General features: G+C 32.7%; 1 protein-coding gene and 1 long non-coding RNA gene across 2 annotated transcripts; one reads left to right on the top strand and one right to left on the bottom strand.

Annotated features, from left to right (window-relative positions):
- Positions 1–808: 808 nt before the first annotated feature.
- On the bottom strand, positions 809–8,637 carry LOC134693983 (uncharacterized). Its single transcript, XR_010102538.1, has 3 exons — positions 7,958–8,637; positions 3,445–3,619; positions 809–1,163 (listed from the first exon to the last, which is right to left on the bottom strand). It is a non-coding gene; the product is annotated as an uncharacterized LOC134693983 (long non-coding RNA).
- Positions 1,151–6,388, top strand: LOC134693973 (uncharacterized). Its single transcript, XM_063554960.1, has 2 exons — positions 1,151–3,558; positions 5,051–6,388. Exons 1-2 carry the CDS (start codon positions 1,174–1,176, stop codon positions 5,081–5,083), a joined length of 2,418 nt encoding a protein of 805 aa, XP_063411030.1. The 5' UTR covers positions 1,151–1,173; the 3' UTR covers positions 5,084–6,388.
- Positions 8,638–20,534: the final 11,897 nt, after the last annotated feature.

Below are 20,534 nucleotides of genomic sequence, written 5' to 3'. Positions count from 1 at the left end.
GATGGTTTATTGAGAATAAAGATATACATAAAGATATACATACAGTGTAGGCTTTTAACGATACATGTGAGTGACAAGAGCCAATTATTATCGATTGACCAGTCAAACGTGAATGCATCAATTATAAAAATATACCTTTTGCAAAAGGATCAAAAAGCTTTAAATTATACCTTGGGAGTTAAGCATTATCACTATTAGCAAACCGATCTAAGCTAAAAGGTCCCATACTGTAAACTTCAGATATTTTAGCTACGTTTTGTTAATCAGTGGGTAGTTTAAAAATTTATTTTAAAATGATTTGGAAAGCTTTCCAAATCAAAATCACTGCCTTTAATTCTCGCCAAGTTGACCTTGAGATTTTAGTGAGACACAAGATCTAACGTAACTCTAGAGTCCCAAGATCGAGGATCGCGATCATTTACTAATTGATGTAAGTGTCTTGTCAAAATTCTACATATATTACCTAATGCGGGTGATAATGCAATGAGTTTACCAATATCCGCTGCAACTTTCCTTGCAGTCGTATTCACAGGTACTTGAGGACAGGACCCTATAGGAGCCTTGTGATGCCCCCCTCCCCCTTTTTTTTTTTTTTTTTAATCGAGCAAAAATATCATTATTTTCGCTTATATTCAGCTCTCTGTATGCTATTTATCACTTCAAATGCAAGGAATACTATCAAATACCAGTTTCTAAAATTTGGGGTTTCTGATATATGTATAGGCGGAAAGGTAAGTCACTCAGGTTTGTTTACATTGAGGTACTGCTCGGGATATTTCTTGAAATTTTCTATTAAATTATGTCCTACCTGTTCCAATATCGTATTTCTTCTTCGCCATATATATTATCCTCACTGAAAACATACATAAATAATCAAAATACAGGTATAAAGTCCTCCTCTGGGACACTTTTCACTCGCGATTTGAATATTTTCAACCACATTTTAGTAGAAGCTACGGAAGTGACATCGCTAGCGACATCTGTGCGGTATTTTCAAAAGGGCGGTAACCATTTCACATGTTACCTATTCTGTAACTCCCTCCTAAATCAAGAGAACCATAATCACTCCCGATCGATCGATTTCCGAATGGCAATGACGACAACGGTAAAACGCGAGAATTCCGAATATATTTTAAGTAATTGTTTTGGCGCAAAATTATGAACTGAAAAAGAATGACAAATATAAATGAAATGTCAAATAAGTCTAATTTGTTCAACTGGATAATTGATAACATTGAGGAAGGGGCTATAGATGAATCAATTGATTTAATAGATATTAAAGAAAAAACTGCAGCTGAAGGGACATCAGTTGGAAATTTAATAAAACAAATATATAAAAATGTGAAGGTGAAAAATGCACGCAGCAAAAGTAACTGGTGCAAAATGACCAAACGTTACTTTGGTATAAAGTGGAAAATTAATACACCAGTTGTGCTAGATATAAGCACATTTGGAACACATATCCCCATTGATTTTGTCTTGTTATCAAAAACTTTAAGCTGTATAACTATAGGTCATTTTAACAAAACCATAATAAATGGATTGAAGGTGCTTACTGAAGCTCAGTTAAAATTGGACCAAACTTGGACTTTAATGGTTATGGGTAAAAAGATAGACCCTGTTAGCTTAGGGGTAGACAAAACATTTAATTTACCATCATGTTTTGAAATAATAAGACAGTTGCGTTATTGTAATGGTGTTGAGGAAGTTGATGAGTCAATGCAAAATAAAGACTTCTTAAAAGAGCATGTTTCAAAACTTTTTGATGAAAACTCAGAACAAATTAGATACAGGTCAAAATTATGTCAAAAGGTGCTCCCATTTAAAAAATCACACAAAGCATCAGCATCATGTGTGCATTGTAAATGTTTGGAAAAAGCAGTTATTGTTAAAAATTTTCAACTTGAAGAAACAACGAAAAAACCTTTGAATGAGAATTTAAATTCCACAAATGCAACTTGCATAAGATCAAATACAGATCAGGATGTAATACTATCTACAGAAGATAATAATGACATGTCAGAAATTCTAACAAAAATTTTCCCTGAATGTAGTGATAAAATGAAATTATTTTTAATGTCGCAGAAAATGGCAATTGAAAGAAACCCACATGGAAGGCGTTGGAACAGAGACATCGTTCGTCTGTGTCTAACATTATGGTGCAGAAGCCCTAAGGGGTATACAGAACTTAGAAATAGTCAGTTTGTCATCCTCCCTTCTGAGAAATTACTACAAAGATTTAAAAATACTGTAAATCAAGAAGCTGGAATAAATAATGATATGCTTCATTGGATGGCAAATGAGGCCAAGCTAAAAAATATACCACCCGAGGGTTATGAAGGTGGGCTCATTATTGATGAAATGTCGATTCAGCAAGATCTACAGTTAAAAAAGATAAATGGAAAAATAGAATTGATTGGATTTACTGAATTATCTCCAGAGTCAGTAGTTTTTGATAAATTGAAATCCAACAAGAACGAAAGAATTTTAGCGAGTCATGCACTTCAACTTGTATTCCTAGGGTCGACAGGTTTTCGGTTTCCTTTCGCACATTTTCCTGCAAGCACTGCATCTGGACATGAACTCTATTTATTAGTATGGCAATCTGTGAATAGGTTAATGAACTTTGGGTTTAAAATCATGTTTGTTAGCACTGATGGGGCACAGACTAATAGAGACCTCTTTAAGCTTTTAATGCCTGAATTTAGTTCTGCCAAACCAGTAACATGCTCCTTTAATAATATTTACAGTAATGATAAGATAAGTTTCATCATGGATGTTTCTCATGTTATTAAAAAAATTAGGAACAATATCTTAAAAAGTGGAAGTGAATCTCAATGTAAAAGACATATGAAGTTTGAAGGTAATTTTATTGAATGGAATCATTTCAAAAGGGCTTATTCATGGGATATTTCAACCCATCCCTTTCCAGTGCATCATAAATTGTCACAAGATCATTTTTATCTGACATCAGAGGCAAAAATGCGCAATCACTTAGCAGAAGATGTACTGAATGCTGATATGTATCATTTGATGAAGCTGTATCAACAAACTTTGGGAGAATCAGGCTCTATGTTAAATGCTACTGTCAAATTATTGTCAAATACAAGTGTTCTGATAGCAAATTTTAGGGATAATAGGGCTATAACTGACTTAAGTGATGACAGATTAAGACAGAACCATGATGTAATGGATTTTTTCATTAAATGGGAAAAAAGTATTCAATTGGACACAACTGTCAAGCAAAAAGAAATGTGTATGATATCTCACCAAACCAGGCAGGACATAGTTTCATGTATTTTAGGATTTGAAGAATATTGTCAGTATAGGTTAAAAAACAACAATGCCTCTGTTATCCCCAGTAGACTAAATAGTGACGTTATTGAGAACGTATTTTGCCAACAGCGCACTTTACATAGTGGCGCCAACACAAATCCTACATACCTTGGTTACTGTCATGCAATGAACTCCGTCATCTTGGGCCAAACAACAGTGTCAAGAAAATCAAATACTGGTGGTGATACAGCACAACCTCCAACACAACAAAATCAAGTAAAGGTATAAAATAAGTCACTTCCAATATATACATTATGTACACTTTATCTGTTTTCATGTAGTCCTGAAATTAAAAAGAAATGTCACAAATATAATGCATGCATAAAATAAATAAGAACAATTTCATTACTAGCTGCCATTTATTATGGCGCTTTTGTGTGATGAAAGGGAGAGTACTGTAAGTGATGAGATACATGTATAATTCAAATTTAGATTGAAAAAGTATATTCAATACTACAGAACAAATTACTCATACTGAACATGCTGAATTTAGTAGTTTGAATAAAAAAAAAGATGTGGTGTGATTGCCAATGAGACAACTCTTCACAAGAGACCAAATGACACAGAAATTAACAACTACATGTATAATATGTTACTATACTTCCTTCAACAATGAGCAAAGCCCATACGGCATAGTCAGCTATAAAAGGCAAGAAATGACAAATGTAAAACAATTCAAAAGACAAAACTAACGGCCTAATTTATGTACAAAAAAATATCAAAAAACCCATATGTAATACAGCAACAAATGACAACCACTGAATTACAGGCTCCTGACTTGGGACAGGCACATACAATGTACATACATAATGTGGCAGGGTTAATGGTTGAAGCTCAAAAGATCTTCTTATAATTTCAAAATAAGGTTTATTGAGATTTGTTTTCTTTAAAAGGTAATTATTGGTTTACTTTTATTATAAGAGTAAGGAGGAAAAAAATCACCTCCCCCCCCCCCCCCCCCCCACAAACACACACACACACACATTTTCTGAAAAAAAGAATCAAGTTAATAAAATGAAAATTGTGTTAGATGTATTATAACATATATAGATGGTGAAGATTGGATCAATTGGACATCAGTGTTGAAATAATATTTTCTTTGCCAAAACATCTGTAATTTCTTCTTTCCTTTTCTTGGAGGAAATTGTAATTGTAATGTCTTTGCAAATTAGTAATAAGTCTTTTTTGTGAAAGAGCTGTCATTTAAAAAAACAACATTTTGGCTTGCTATATTTTTTAAAGAACCATACCCCTTTCCCTCCTATTGCAAAAAAAAATCCATTATTAACAGAAGCTTTTATTCAACCATCATTCTTAATTTGAGAGAAATTTCAAAATGAGTTTGTATTAAAAAAAGAAAACCCTCCAAATTATTTTCTCTAACCCCTCTTTTAACTTGGAATTATCTAGTTCCTTAACATAATCAAGTATACTTGCTTACTTTATTATAAGCACAAGGGACAAGTGAATGACCCGTCCTCCTCAGTCAAACATGCCCATTCTGCTTCATCCTCTAAATTAACACATTGCCGATGAAACCATAATGTGCAAACATCACAATTAATCCAATCTTCACCGTCTATATATGTTTTATTACATATAGCACAATTTTCATCCTCTATTGTCTCTTCTACTTTCTTGGTTTTTTTCCCTTTTCCTTTCCCCTTTCCTTTAGATTTTTTTTTGCCATAATTTCTTGTCCTTTTTGTTTTAGTCAGTGTTGAAGGAGCAGTCCCAGACAAACTAGTTTCTGGTTCAGAAGAAACATGTAGAGAGCCAGAGGGCCCAATCATGTCATCATGCACTGATTGTTCAGAGACAGGCACAGACTGAGAGATCCCACTAGGTCCGGGCTGAGGTTCATAAGAATCAGGTATATTTAGAGTTTCAATACATGTATCACTATCTAATATTTTCTTTGCCAAAACATTGGTAATTTCTTCTTTCCTTTTCTGGGAGGAAATTTTAATTTTAATGTCTTTGCAAATTAGTAATAAGTCTTTTTTGGTGAAAGAGTAGTCATTTAAATATTTTGGATTCTGAAGAAGTTCTGATTTAAGACGCAAGAAGGATGACTGTTTATTGGTTGATTTGTCTTCGGTATAAAATTTCATGTCAAACTTTTTGATAGATTTCTTTCCCTTTTCAGTCACTTTTTTTCTCAATGCCTTTCCTTTTTCTCTTTTTAAAAAAGCCAGAAAATCTCTTCTAAACTGACTCAAGCTTACTTTCAGAAACAAAGTCACAACTGACTGGAATAAAATGAGAAAGTTGTCAACAGCTGTTGCCATGGAATTAAGTAATGTGCGAATGTCATGGTCATTCTCACATTCATCCTCAGAAGAGGTGGTAACGGATGAGGTCACGCACATTAACCATGCCTCATATAACTCGTAGTCATCAAACAGTTGCTTTAAAGAATCATTATACAAATTTTTACCATATATGACTAAATTTTCATGGGTCAATTTTTGGCGGCATTGAATTTCAAGCTTTTGAAAAAAATCAAAAGCAGAGTCAGAAATATTTGTTAGTCCCTCACGCTGATTTTGTTTACGCTTAATTTCATCTAAACTAGTTTTATCAGTAGATACATCTACTAACTCACCAAAGGTACAGCACATTGAATTCAAAATGTTCATTTTATTTTGTAAATCTTTCAGTTCCTTTTCTTTACCTTTTGCAAATAATGAGTTTCTTATCTTCTGTGACAAATTGTGCTTTAATTTTGCAATCACATACCCACTGATATATCTAATTTTGCCCTTTCCAGCAGGATCTAACTCTTGAGTTAAAGATGGTTTAGGTAAGGGTTCAGGTGAAGTCAGATGCAGATGAGAAGATAAAGTTTCAAAAAACTTTCTTTCAATGTAAAATAATACAGATGTTAAAAGTCTATAAGCTGGACCTTTCAATTCTTGTAGTTCATACTTTTTAAGCAGAACAGAAGTGCTACATTCATATTCTTCTGAATTTATGTGTTTATTGAATTTAATAAAAAAATCATTCCTATGCTTCTGAGTGTATTTATCCTTATCTTCAGGGAAGCAGTTCAGCCCTATGTCATCAATAATTGATTCCTGCTGATCAAACCAATCATTGAATAAATTAAAGTTTTTAAGAATTAATTCTTTAAAATATAAGATCTGCTCTTCTGCAGGGGTATCCAAAAATTCTAATAAAACATTGTCAAAGGCCAGCTTTGAAGGGAGAGGATCAGTAGAGAATACTTTCTGGTTGTCATCAGTTAAAATTGTATCTAAAAATTCAAGTTTTTCTATTTCAGAATCTGAAAAATCTGAATCATTATCAAAATCAATAAAATCTTTCTCAAATGTTTTGCTGCATGCATCACTATCACTAGAAGCTGATTCAGTTTCTGAATATGAAAGTTTTTCAAGTTGAGTTTTATTTCGGCAACATGTTAAATCTTGGTTAAGCTCACCTACACTGAATGATTCATAAAAGTTCAATACATATCCTGGATGCTTTTTGCAAAGATGTTTTTTGAAATTGACTACTTTTAAACCATTTACAGACACTGCTCTTCCCACTGCGACACCTAATTGACCTGGTTGAACACTGTGTTGGCAATTTACTGTTACATTTTCTAAACTCATACCTTGGGCTTTATGAATTGTAAGTGCATAAGCTAATTTTAATGGCAGTTGAATGCGCTTTGCAATAATAATTTTCCCAACAGGATCATAAGTGGAAAAAATTTCTGCTCCAATATTTGCCGTAACTATTTTCTCACCAATTTTGAAATTAACATCAACAGATTTATTATGCAGTTGAACAGCAATACCACGAACACCATTCACTAAAACATCACTAAGATTTTTGATCAACATAACAGGACACCCTACCTTTAGCCCTAAATTCTTTGGCGCTAAAAACTTGTTTATATAGTGTGCAGAACCTTCATCTACTGAATGGTATGTTTGAAGCTCTCCTTGTATTTGATTTAGTTTATTATAATTGAACATATCAACGTCAATGTTTCTAGCAAAAAGTTGGACACTGCCTGCTTCATCCTGCAGAGGTCTATTTAATGATTGTAGAAATGCTACTGATTCATCTGAAGGATCCCCAACCTCTAATTCATTAATACATGTTATCAAATTATGTTCGTCTTGTCGATGTACAATATGTAAATTGATCTTGTGGGGGAAATAACTCTCAAACCATGGTAAACGAAAACAGAGGTTGCCAGGGTCACCATACAGTTCATTTGAAACTGGTGGAAGCTGATAAAAATCTCCTACAAGAATAACTTGAATGTTTCCAAATATATCTGGAGAGTTCCTAATTTGCCTACACAAAACCTGGACCTGATTTAAAACTTTAGAGCTAACCATTGAAATCTCATCAATAATTAAAGTTTCAACAGATTCAATATTGGATTTGGCAACTGTGTATCTCTCATCTGTTCTAAGTAAATGAACAATTTCCTCTATTAAATACCTTCCGTCCCTTATTCCTGACCACTTGTGAAGTGTTTGTGCACCTAGGTTGCCGTAGTGTGTGGCAGCGATACCAGTTGAACACACGATAGAGACGTTTTTCTTTTGACTATATCTCATAAATTCAACAATTTTCTCAACAAGAAATGTCTTACCAGTGCCTGCTTGGCCTGAAATCAGTAAATTATGGCCATTAACGGCCAAATTGAATGCGAATTTCTGGTCTTCATCCATTATTGTTGTTGTTGTCTGTTGTTATAAAATTTCCCGCAAAATATATTCGGAATTCTCGCGTTTTACCGTTGTCGTCATTGCCATTCGGAAATCGATCGATCGGGAGTGATTATGGTTCTCTTGATTTAGGAGGGAGTTACAGAATAGGTAACATGTGAAATGGTTACCGCCCTTTTGAAAATACCGCACAGATGTCGCTAGCGATGTCACTTCCGTAGCTTCTACTAAAATGTGGTTGAAAATATTCAAATCGCGAGTGAAAAGTGTCCCAGAGGAGGACTTTATACCTGTATTTTGATTATTTATGTATGTTTTCAGTGAGGATAATATATATGGCGAAGAAGAAATACGATATTGGAACAGGTAGGACATAATTTAATAGAAAATTTCAAGAAATATCCCGAGCAGTACCTCAATGTAAACAAACCTGAGTGACTTACCTTTCCGCCTATACATATATCAGAAACCCCAAATTTTAGAAACTGGTATTTGATAGTATTCCTTGCATTTGAAGTGATAAATAGCATACAGAGAGCTGAATATAAGCGAAAATAATGATATTTTTGCTCGATTAAAAAAAAAAAAAAAAAGGGGGAGGGGGGCATCACAAGGCTCCTATAGGGTCCTGTCCTCAAGTACCTGTGGTCGTATTACAAAGATTTATAAGTGCTAAAACAATACTATTCAAAATATTCGAACATTTTTGTTCAGGTATACTTAAAGTACCCTACATGTTTGTAAATCCCATACAAAATCAAGCCAGTCTAAACTATTATATGGCTTCCGCACACATTTTCCCATAATCTGGTAAAAACACAGCTGACAATAAATCAGACAATACTTCTTTTGACACTTTTAACATAAATTGTTCAGTATCTTCAAATCCAAGTCCATAATCTAGATAAAATTATACAATTATATTGAATCCTTTACTATGCCAAATATTTTACAAGAGGGTTATACCATTTTAGTGAAAATGTAACAAGCTGAGCTCAGCACAAAAGATAAAGCTGAACTAGTGTTATATTTAACTTTAGTTTCACTTTTCTATGAAACCCAAGAAACTTTTGTGATTCAACATGCATATCTATGTGAAGGTACCCCGATGATGTCTAGAATAAAACTTAAATGCATTTTTTTTATATTTATTTTTTATATATTCTGCATACGTTTTGGCCTCTCTTACAACCTCGTATTTAAATTTAATAACATTTCGTATTGAAGTACGTGTCTGAGGTCAATAATCAACACCGATAAAGGATTAACAACAAAAGGGGGAGTGCTAACTTTCTTAGCGACTCCCGTAACTACCAAAATTGCAGAGGTAGGTGCATCGGTAATTTTAAAAAAATAGCCAGATGAAAGTAAAGGCAAAACCATTTTTTTTAAACTGAACTCGGCCAATAAAAGTTTTTATTTCCAAAATTGAAGGCTATTATATAATCGACCTTTTACATTATAAACTTGTACTAACTCATTGTCATACTCATATGTGTCTAAACATAAATTAATGTCAATCAAGGATAATACCTCATCTGGAACTGCTTGTGTTGTTAGTCCGCTTATTTCGGGACAGTTAGACGACCAATCTCCTGTGGAAAAGAACGAGAAAGCATCAGCTGTAGGGTTGCTAGTAGGATTGTCACCTTCACTCCTATTGATAACTTCTTGCAAGTGCACGTTCAGGAGTACTTTGGATTTCCTCGTCAGACATGAAGGAGAAAAAGGTCAAACAGACCTTAACAACAATTGAATTAAACGTGTAGACTGATTAAATGCAAACCGTCGAATGATTTAATTCCCGCTTAGGTATGCACGGGTGAATCCACCCGTGCAAATTACTACGCATAACGGTATTCGTTAAGCTTTATAACGAAAAGAAATTTATTTAGCTTTTTCTCTTTTTCTTTTCCTCTTGCTTGCAATATTCTGTCTCGACGGTCCTGGAGCATTTTCCTGTAAGGCAACTAGTACGCCCTCTTCTTGAACGGCTTGTTCGTCGTTAGTCAGAGGGGATCCAGGGAGGGTTAAAATATTCTTCATATTGGTTTATCTCTTTCGTAGATGCCTTTTGTAATTTTTCCAATATTTTCTCTTGGAACGAAGTTTTCGTTTAGTCATTTCATCTCTATTTGTTTTCTTCCCTACATCCTTGAGCATCTTATCTTTCTCTTTCATTTCTTAAATATTGTTCACGTCTAGAAGGGTCAGTATCTCTTTTAAGCCTGTAACGACGCTGTTTCTCGGCCTGAGATAGTACCATGACTGCAAGTAAGAAATACAAAATTGGTTATTATATTTTATAAGCAACATATTTTTATTACAAAATAGCACACTGAAGCAATATTGGTTAAATCTGAGGTTAAAAATAAAGAAGTTACCAAGCAGAACAAAAACCATTAATAGATAATAAATATAAAACAATTTAGGTTCATATACTAGAATAAATATCTAAGTCTATTACAAACGATGAAGCTATAACAAAAGATTATTGAAAAAAAAAAATTAATATGACACGCTTGATGGTTGTACGGTAATATCGGCGACTGAACTTTCACTTATAGTTGAAAATGATAATAAGACATCAATGGAGTTAAATATTGCCAGATCGAATGAATTTTACAAATTTAAATCGCTCGTCATCGTTTTATTTTCCTTTGCATTATCATCACAGGCACTTGTCTCAAAAAAAAATTTCCTATATACCTTAATATAACACAAGGTACTTAACTAAATTTTTAGAAAATGACACCCAGTCCCGAATTCACGTCATTTTTTTTATTTCTCGGTTTTCAAACCTACTTAAACTTAATATGCCGTAAATCTAAATTGATTTATCTACACAATGGTATATGACACGACTATCACTGTTGTCGGGATCATTAGTAGCAGGCCTCAGAAGTCGGTCAACGGGATGTTTTTTTGCATTCGTCTCAATTTTTGGCAACACCCGGTCCGCATGTAATTTTATACTGGTTTCTCATTGGTCAATCGTCTGGCTAAAAATAAATGTGGGAAATTTTGGTCAATTTATAACTCTACATTAGTGTCGTTGTGTACACGTGTGTTTCATAACAAAGTTATTTGGGTTTGTTTCACATAATCTGTAAAGAATTTACAATAAAGGTAATAATTCATAGTCAGAGGGAAGCTAACAGTTTTTATTTTAATATTTTTTTATAATAATTCAATCACTGCGGGCTGGGTGTTGCCAAAAATTGAGACGAATGCAAAAAACATCCCGTTGACCGACTTCTGAGGCCTGCTACCAATGATCCCGACAACAATGATAGTCGTGTCATATACCATTGTGTAGATAAATCAATTTAGATTTACGGCATATTAACTTTAAGTAGGTTTGACAACCGAGAAATAAAAAAATAACGTGAATTCGGGACTGGGTGTCATTTTTCAAAAAATTTAGTTAAGTACCTTGTGTTATATTAAGGTATATAGGAAATTTTTTTTTTGAGACAAGTGCCTGTGATTATCATATATAAAGGTCTACCCTGTTACCAGTGTTGTCCGTCCTGTTACCAATCAAGGTAACACGTACATATTTGATCAAAACAATATTTCGATATGAGCGTATATTTCATAAAATAATGTACCGTATATTTATAAAAACTAAAGTGTTAACTGTAAAAATTTATTGAAGATCATTCAAACAGCATTTTGGTTTTTTTCACAAAGAATGTTTATCTTTTAACTTTTTTGTCCATCCTGTTACCATTTTTGTCCTTCCTGTTACTATTTTCATGGTAACAGGAAGGACAGTAACAGGATGGAAAAATTATAGCATAACCCGATTTTTTTATAAAATAGTCGCTCCCTCATAACTGATACTTCCGGTCTAGGCATACGTTACGGTAACATACGTTTTATTAGTATATTGCAATTAAAAAAGTAACATTAAAGACATAATGAAAAAGTACGCATAAATCAGTACTTACCGATCTTTTGAATTTGATAGCCAAACGTTTTCCCTTTTAAATCTTCACGCTGCCATTGTGTACTGGATTCAACATCTATGACGTCACACTAAAAGACTTCCGTTTTTGAAGGGAGAAACTAATTTTTTCCGTAAACAACTAAATAGTAACAGGAAGGACAAATATTCACGAGCAGACATTATAGTTACTGAGGAGTACTTGTGTTCTTAATTTTAACCATGGAAAGTTATTTTTCATTAAAGTTATGATGTTACTGAATAACAAAATCATCCTGTTGACCATGTAAAAATTATTTAAATTACAGATTATTTGAATGAAAAAGTAAAATATCAAATATGAAGACATGGAAATTGGCAATTTTTCATACTTCAAAATTTACAAAAAAATGAATAAATTGCAATATATGTAACGTATAATGTTAAAATGAAAAATGATAAAAAAAAAACAAAAAAAAACAAGCAAAATAAACGGATAATAGACAATAACCGAAAAATGTACATTTTTTGAAATGACTGATAGGTTCATATATTGAGGAAGAAAACGATGTCGACTCCACTGTATCTTTGACAATAAATACGTAATGAAAGCTATGAAAGCTGTGGTGTACATTCAAAAACACATATTAAGAAGAAAGTTTCCAAAATTGTACTGTATATTGAGATATAACGAATACTACCATCAAGTAGGCTGCCTAAAGTAATATCTTTATCATAATCTAATTTTTATTACTGCATCAGCTTTGATTTAAGTCAACCAATGTTCCCTCATTGATTTTGATAACCAAAGAACCAAAGAAAAGGCTGAGAAGAAGAGAATGAAAAAATGAATAATCAATATCCGTATGTTCATGCCAGTCCCGAATTACTAGCTAAGAGAAGAGTTACTATTAATTCAGTTCTAACTTCTTGTAAATCAGTAACTATATACCTGTGTCCTTTCGACTTTTCCTGATCATCTAAGATCATCCCAAGTGTTGGTGGGGTTCGTGTTGTTCAGTGTTTAGTATTCTATGTAATCTAATGTTTTTTCTGTTGGCGTTTTTTTTCCATTTTTAGCCATACCGTTGTCAGTTTATTTTGATTTGTGAGTTTTATTGTCTCTTGTGTATCTTTTCTTTATGACACTCCGTCAGTTCTTAACTGGTTATTGCAATTAGAAAGAAAAAATTATAACAGATTTACAAATTCAATGCAAACAGACAACTCAACAGTCAGTGAAAAAAATATTGAGGTTTGTAAAGCAGAAGCCACAACTCGATCTTGTGAAAAGATAAAAAGGGGACAATATAGCCATAAAAAAACAAGACTTTTGATCGATTTGTATTAAAATGAACTTTACCTGCATTCAGTCTCTAAACTTTAAAAAAATAATTGTCAAAGGGTTTTAACGTAATTGAACGGACACTGGCTGCTGCGAGCCTGTCCACCTGCCCTACATCCTAAAACCAATAACCGAAATTTTACTACTTTTCTGGTATCTTGAGACCGTATGTGAACAATACGTTTTCTCGTTTCTCGTTTTGTTTATATAGATTAGACCGTTGGTTTTCCCGTTTGAATGGTTTTACACTAGTAATTTTGGGGCCCTTTATAGCTTGTTGTTCGGTGTGAGCCAAGGCTCCGTGTTGAAGGCCGTACTTTAACCTATAATAGTTTAATTTTTAAATTGTTATTTGGATGGAGAGTTGTCTCATTGGCACTCACACCACATCTTCCTATATCAATGTAGAAAAATACCGCATTTGATAACGAAAATTTGGAGCAAATATTTGGGGTTTTTTTAACCGGTATTTTTCTTCATCGTTCACAAACGACCATATGTCTTTAGATACCAGGATAATAGTTAATTACTTGAAAATTTAACGACTTTGGTCTGATTCCCATTTTGACAATTTTACTTAGTGAAAATACTGGTGATAGCTGGTACATGTATTTTAGGAGCCGCTAATTTACCAACGCCTCCAGTCACGCCAAGTTTGTAGTTGATGCGACTGCCTTCGGGTATTCTTATCTTGATTTGTTATAATTAATTTAAATGGATTTTCGAGTTTTCACAATCAGGAATAATTGAATACTGCTATTGTCTCTTTCTTGTTAAATACTGTTCAAGTTGTGAAAGTACAAACACAGTCTCAATATCAAAGTATAGTTTAGGCGGGAAAAGTATGCATTGGATACAATGCCGATGAGAGCATGCGAGAAATGTTTGCTAAAGTTTTCAAATAATTATTTTCAGTCTATTGATCCTTGTCAGCTTGATTGTGTTTTATGATCTTTGAATTTGTTTGCTTCAAAATTGACAAACTATGTTCGAGTGAATCATGGGGAGGTTAGCACTAATGTTTGTTTAGTTATTGATGTAAATCTTAACATTTCTGTACATTATTGTTTATTTTATTGTAACATTTATTCTTTAAATGGATATTAAATATCCCTTGGTTTTGTCAAATGTCATGTAATTTAGAAATACTGGTGCCACCTGCTTCTATCATTGATTCATATTTCAGATGAAACTGATCAATTTTGTTGAAATTAAGTAAACAGGTCAAACCAAATAGTCGCCAGCACCAGCTGTTACTATATATTTGAAACTTAAATGATAATAACAAAATATTTTAATAAGTTCAAGTTTTTGTTGTTGTTTAGATTTATTTTTTGTTTGCAATTAGTTTATTGGCAAAGTACATACAAAACAATATATTTTGTTTAGTTACAAACTTGAAATATTTAATGGTACCTTGATATTTATAGAAAAAATTAAAATCACCAAAAAAAAAACTCCGCGAGAAAATTCTGTCCGTAATCAAATGGCAAAATTAAAAACATAAACACATCAAACGAATGGATAACAACTGCCACATTCCCGACTTGGTACAAGCATTTTCTCATGTAGAAAGTTGTGGATTGAACTTGGTTTTATAGCTAGCTAATCCCCTCTCTTGTATGACAGTCGCGTCAAATTTCATTATATTGAAAACGATAGTATGACAGACATAACCAAACGACAACCAATACAGTGCAAGCTCCAATACTTGGTACAGGCATATTCAAAATGTGACAGACTGTGTGTAAAACATGATTGTGAGTGCTCAACCGTTCCCAAACCTAGGGCAGTGGTGTCACGGCAAAACATCAGAAAACACTAGGGTTAATTGTGAAGACGTCATGAACAGTATAAAAAAATGCATGAATTTCTGACAGGCCAAACAAACAAAAAAATAAGAACATAATATCGACATGATTTAAGATCACAAGTTCAGTGTTCATAACTGAAAAAAATTAAATTCAGTTATAAATTAAGTTGAAATGGAAATGGGGAATGTGTCAAAGAGACAACAACCCGACCATATAACAGACAACAGCAGCAGGTCATCAATAGGTCTTCAATGCAGCGAGAAACTCCTGCACACGGAGGCGTCCTTCAGCTGGCCCCTATAAAATATATACTAGTTCAGTGATAATGAACGCCATACTAAACTCCAAATTGTACAGAAGAAACTAAAATTAAAAATAATACAAGACTAACAAATGTCAGGGGCTCCTGACTTGGAACAGGCGCAAAAATGCGGCGGGTTTAAACATGGTTTTGAGATATTCTATTTTTCCAAAACAAGAATCAATATTTACACCCAATAAAAAAAAACACACAACGTGAAGTGAAGTAAAGGCAACTGTAGTCTACTGCTGTTCAAAAAGTTATAAATCGATTAAAAGAAAACAAATCTGGGTTAAAAAGTAAAACAATGGCAAAACATAAACACTGAAGTGCAACATTCACAAACGCCAAACATACTAGGAAACGACCTATTTAATAACAAATGCCATATTCCTGACTTGGTACAGGATAGGATAACCTTTTAAGAACAATTTTATTCGTAGCATCAGTTTATATGGATCATTTCTAAATCATCATTCTCAATAAAAAAAAACCACATAGCACCTTTAAAAGGGGGGCAAGGGGGTCCCAATAACAGCAAAACAGCAAATTGATTTGGCTTATAACAGATAACAAGGAATTAGAATGGACAAAAACAGATAACAGTAAATGAAATATTAAAATAAGTCGGGTCATTGACAAAATCCAGTATTTCTTATTACGGGTATAATCCTTTGTAATTAATTCCATTTTCTAGGAATATGGTTTTTAGAACTATGTATCTAGATATGTATTATTTTTTTTATAAATTTAAGATTTTAAGTTTCTGAGTAATGGGGTTTTAATCAATAAAAATTGTTTGTTTTTTTCAGTTTTCTAATATCTCAAAAATCATTTCCACAAATTTGCAAGAAATTTTGGTAAATTGTTTACTGTATCTATGATTGACTTTCAATTTCAATAAATTTTAGATTTTACGATTCCGAGTTAAGGGGTTTTATTAATTAAAAAGGGGGGATTTTCTAGTTTTCGGACATTAACACAAAAAGTTTTCAGCAGTTCTCATGAAATTTTGCTGAATTGTTTATATCTATTGTTGTAAGCGCCCTTTCGATTTTATGTTATTCAGTTAAAGGTTTTATTAATTAAAAAAGATGGTATTTTCCAGTTTTCTGACAATAACTCAAAAATGTTTTCAGCAGTTCTCATGAAACTTTGATGTATTGTTTATATACATAACATATATTGACTGATTTTTATAAATATCTGATATGACATCGAGAATTTATCGAATATTTCAAAAAGGTGGCGGGCGAATCATGCGCTCATGGCGTAGCTGTTTTTTTGTTGTTATAGAATACTTTTTTTCAGCATTTATTTTTGTACAGAAATTGAAACTTACAAATGCTCGTAATTTAAATAGTGTGTAATAAAATTAAGAATGGAAATGAGGAATATGTCATAGAGACAAAAATGATATCTAGTTAAATTCAAGGGCAGTTATGGTATAAAAGTAGGCTAAATTGATATTGTTCTTGTGTTTGTTGGTACTTAAAAATGACCTAAAAGAGTTTGAATATATACATTCTGACTCTTTAAAATGCCCATTTAATGAGGTGTGTGATTTTTTTCTGAAGAAGACTATGAGGGAAAGTTGTCATGGTGATATAGGGTAGAAAAATCAAAAGCACCAATTATAAGCATGCAATTTGTCAAGTACCTCAAACCAATTTTTTAATTAATATGTGCAGCTTCGGAACCAAGTACATGGTGGGAACTTTCGTCTGCTTTGAAAAGAGCTGAGTCTATGTAAAAGGTGAACTGGTTGAAAGGACCTATAGTCCTTAATTGAGATCCTTGTCAGATATTCCTGGCCATATGTTTTCCTTTTTATCATATTATGAATTGTTCTAATTTGATATGTTCGTACGGGATAATTCTAAATAAATATTAAAAAATGGAATGTATTACAAAGGATAATCATAAGATATACTGGAATTTTTCTTGACCTCACTTCTGTGATGGGTATATGTTAATGGAATCCTTCTCCGGATACGGGACCAACATATTAGTAATGGTAGACTCTAATGTCCAATGATCTTCAATTTCTACCGAATTTTGGCCGTCAAAAAGTGCTAACATTCCAATTTTCAATAACAGTTAACAGCAAATACATTATCACAATAACGGATAACAAAAAAAGAAATGGGCCGATAACAGCAAACAAAAAATAATACAACAACAGCTAACAGCAAATATATTTCAGAATAACAGATAACAAAGAATTAAAATGCCCCATAACAGCATAACAGCTAAACCCCTTGCCCCATCTTAAAAGAAAGATTCAATATTCCGTTCGAATAGATACATTTTCAAACCACATATGTGTGTCTATGGACAAAAATAATAAAAACTGTAGTTCATTTATATATAATAACGAAATTCCTTGGCTTTTATCTTACCATGTAGGTAAATATGTTTCATTAAAGGACAATAACTCCTACAAACAGTCAATTCGAAGTTTCGTCCTTAATTGGAGGAAGATCTTGTATCGCTGATTACTTTTAGCTGTTACAGTTTCTGTTTTTCTATAACAGTTTGCCAAAGAAATGAAAGTAATACCATACTTGGTAATTAATTGCTTCGCCAAGCGCAGCTGGGTTCGACCGTATAGGTCTAACCCTGAACCGTTGGGGCAAAAATGGTCGCGCTTGATATATGCATGAATTTGGATTGTAACTAAATGCTTGACACGTAATAGGTTTCTCTGACAGAATAACTGTATTCAAAGAACTTAAAAAATAGGATTGGGTATATGCTGTTGCGAATTGATCCCCCATAAAAATGTGTACCCCTTTTTGGGGGGCTTTGAAAAATACACGATGCTGTTGCGAATTGAACCACTCCAATTTCTTTTTTACCCCTCCCCAATTTTTTTTCAACGCCACCCCTATTACAAATATCCATGATGAAAAAAAGTGTGGAAACACTCTTAACATTGGATATGATTAATACAACTATAAAATTAGATATGTAATACAATGTACAATGTATATCTATTTTCAACTTATAATCAAATATAATTAATATTTCCAAATATTTGTTTCTTTCCTTTGTCACAAACTAACAAAGATTTGTAACTTATCTATAAATGTCAACAACTTTTATCTACACAATGTAATGGAATGAAATATATACCTTAATAAAAATAGATTATTATCAAATTAAAGGATTTAACTTTTTTTTTTTAAATAATTGTTTGTTTCATATATATATAGCATTCAGAAAATTAGTTTAAACAAAAATAACTTGGCAAACAAACCTGGCACAAATTTTTCAAACAATTTACTAAAGAATTTCTTTTAAAAAATGAGTTATCTCTCTTTGTGTAGAAATATGTTTATAACATAGTATTCTAACATTAGATATGTTTTATTGTTATGGACCATAACTCTGGACTAAATCATCGACAGACAGATGGGTTTTTTTTATAGACCATAACTCTGGACTAAATCATCAACAGACAGACAGATTTTATGGACCATAACTCTGGACTAAATCATCAACAGACAGACAGATTTTTTTTATGGACCATAACTCTGGACTAAATCATCGACAGACAGACAGAAAGACAAGACGGACGGAGTGCAAACCTATATTCCCCTTCGACTTTGTTGGTAGGGGTCTAAAAATAAATTTTCTTGGTAATAATCTCAATTCAGATTTTCAATGTAGTTTGCAACCATAGTTGCCCATTTAAATAAATAAGTCTTATAATAGAAATGACGTACATAGTAATGGCTAAAATTAATATATCTTAATCACATTTTTAAAACAGTAAGTTCTAAAATTAAATTGGCAGCATATCACTGCAAGACAATTCAACATTTCTTTACACATAATTTAAAAGAAGTGGAAGGGGAGTAATTCAAGCACAACATTGTACATTAATGTACAAATGTAATTGTCCATTAACCAGGAAACCCTTGATTTTCCCTCTTTTCTGCACATAATTCCTAAACGGTTTGAGCTATGACCACAAAAACATAATCCTAACCATCCCATTGTGGTATGTAAAATTGTGGTATAATTTCAGAGACTGAGAAAGATCCATATGTAACGTTCCACAAATTATTGTCTGGAAACTAGAAAAATGCTTATTTTTATGGTCGTGTAAAAAGTCGTAGTTTAATGGAAATGATTTCTACCATGTCTATTGATATAGACGTTACGCACGATACTGGTGTCACCAAACGTAACGTCGAATTACGACGTTTTCTACATGGAAAAATGAAACGTTGAAAAACGACGGCATGATGGTTTTTTAATTCGATTGTATGTTTGGTTTTTTTATTTCCCTTTCAGATTACGTTAATTGTTTCTTTAGTTTGTCTTTTTTTAATGTTTGTTTGTTTACTTTTTAAGAAATATACAAAATATAAGAGCAATTCAAAGACAAAATAACTCGTTCAATTTTATTCCGAATATAGTCTGTTATAAACTGCTTTGCTCTGCCAGTCCAATTATTTCTTCGTGAATGGCCAAGGACAAATAAATCCCTAAACCTTCTGACATTATGCAAGTTTTTTAATCTCCTAGCTTCAGCTTTTTGCTTAAGTGAGTTGTGTTTTCCCTTACAATTAAAACAGAATATTTTGGTATATAATGATACAGTTTTGTTTTACTAACTGAAGTACATATTCGCCATCTAAATGTTAATACACGTCAAAGTAAGAAGTGTCACCAGTATCGTGCGTAACGTCATACGGGAAAAAGTTGGAATACTTCAATAAGACAGCAGCCGATGAACAAATATGACAAACACTTAGAGGTCATTATACAGTCTTCCAAAATAAATATATGAGATAAATGTCTATAAAATATGCCATATAAGAAATCACTTAAGCTAGGACCTGCAATCAACACCCAATTTCGACAAATAACTATTAACAATTAAGATATAATACAAGACAAGCATGTCGAACTTCCTGAATAATCAATTGATAGCAAAGAATGTATTCAATATTTACAAAACGATATAACTGAAAACATAAACATCAAATCGAGTGAGGCGTTTACTAAGAATAAGAGCAAATGTATGACACACTTCAATGAGACGGCGATGAATGCTATATATATATAAATATTAACAAAACGATCTAGCTGAGAG

The sequence above is a fragment of the Mytilus trossulus genome, chromosome 1 (genome assembly GCF_036588685.1).
Source record: "Mytilus trossulus isolate FHL-02 chromosome 1, PNRI_Mtr1.1.1.hap1, whole genome shotgun sequence".
NCBI lineage: Eukaryota > Metazoa > Mollusca > Bivalvia > Mytilida > Mytilidae > Mytilus > Mytilus trossulus.
The sequence above is the reverse complement of the archived record's forward strand: the minus strand, read 5'-3'. Positions and strand labels throughout refer to the sequence as shown.

What these genes read in the sequence shown, in the direction of transcription:
- LOC134693973 (XM_063554960.1), top strand. Translation starts at nt 1,174, where the DNA reads ATGACAAATATAAATGAAATGTCAAATAAGTCTAATTTGTTCAACTGG. An exon ending in CACAACAAAATCAAGTAAAG is followed by an intron (nt 3,559 to 5,050) that starts GTATAAAATAAG and finishes TTTTTGTTTTAG; the next exon opens with TCAGTGTTGAAGGAGCAGTC.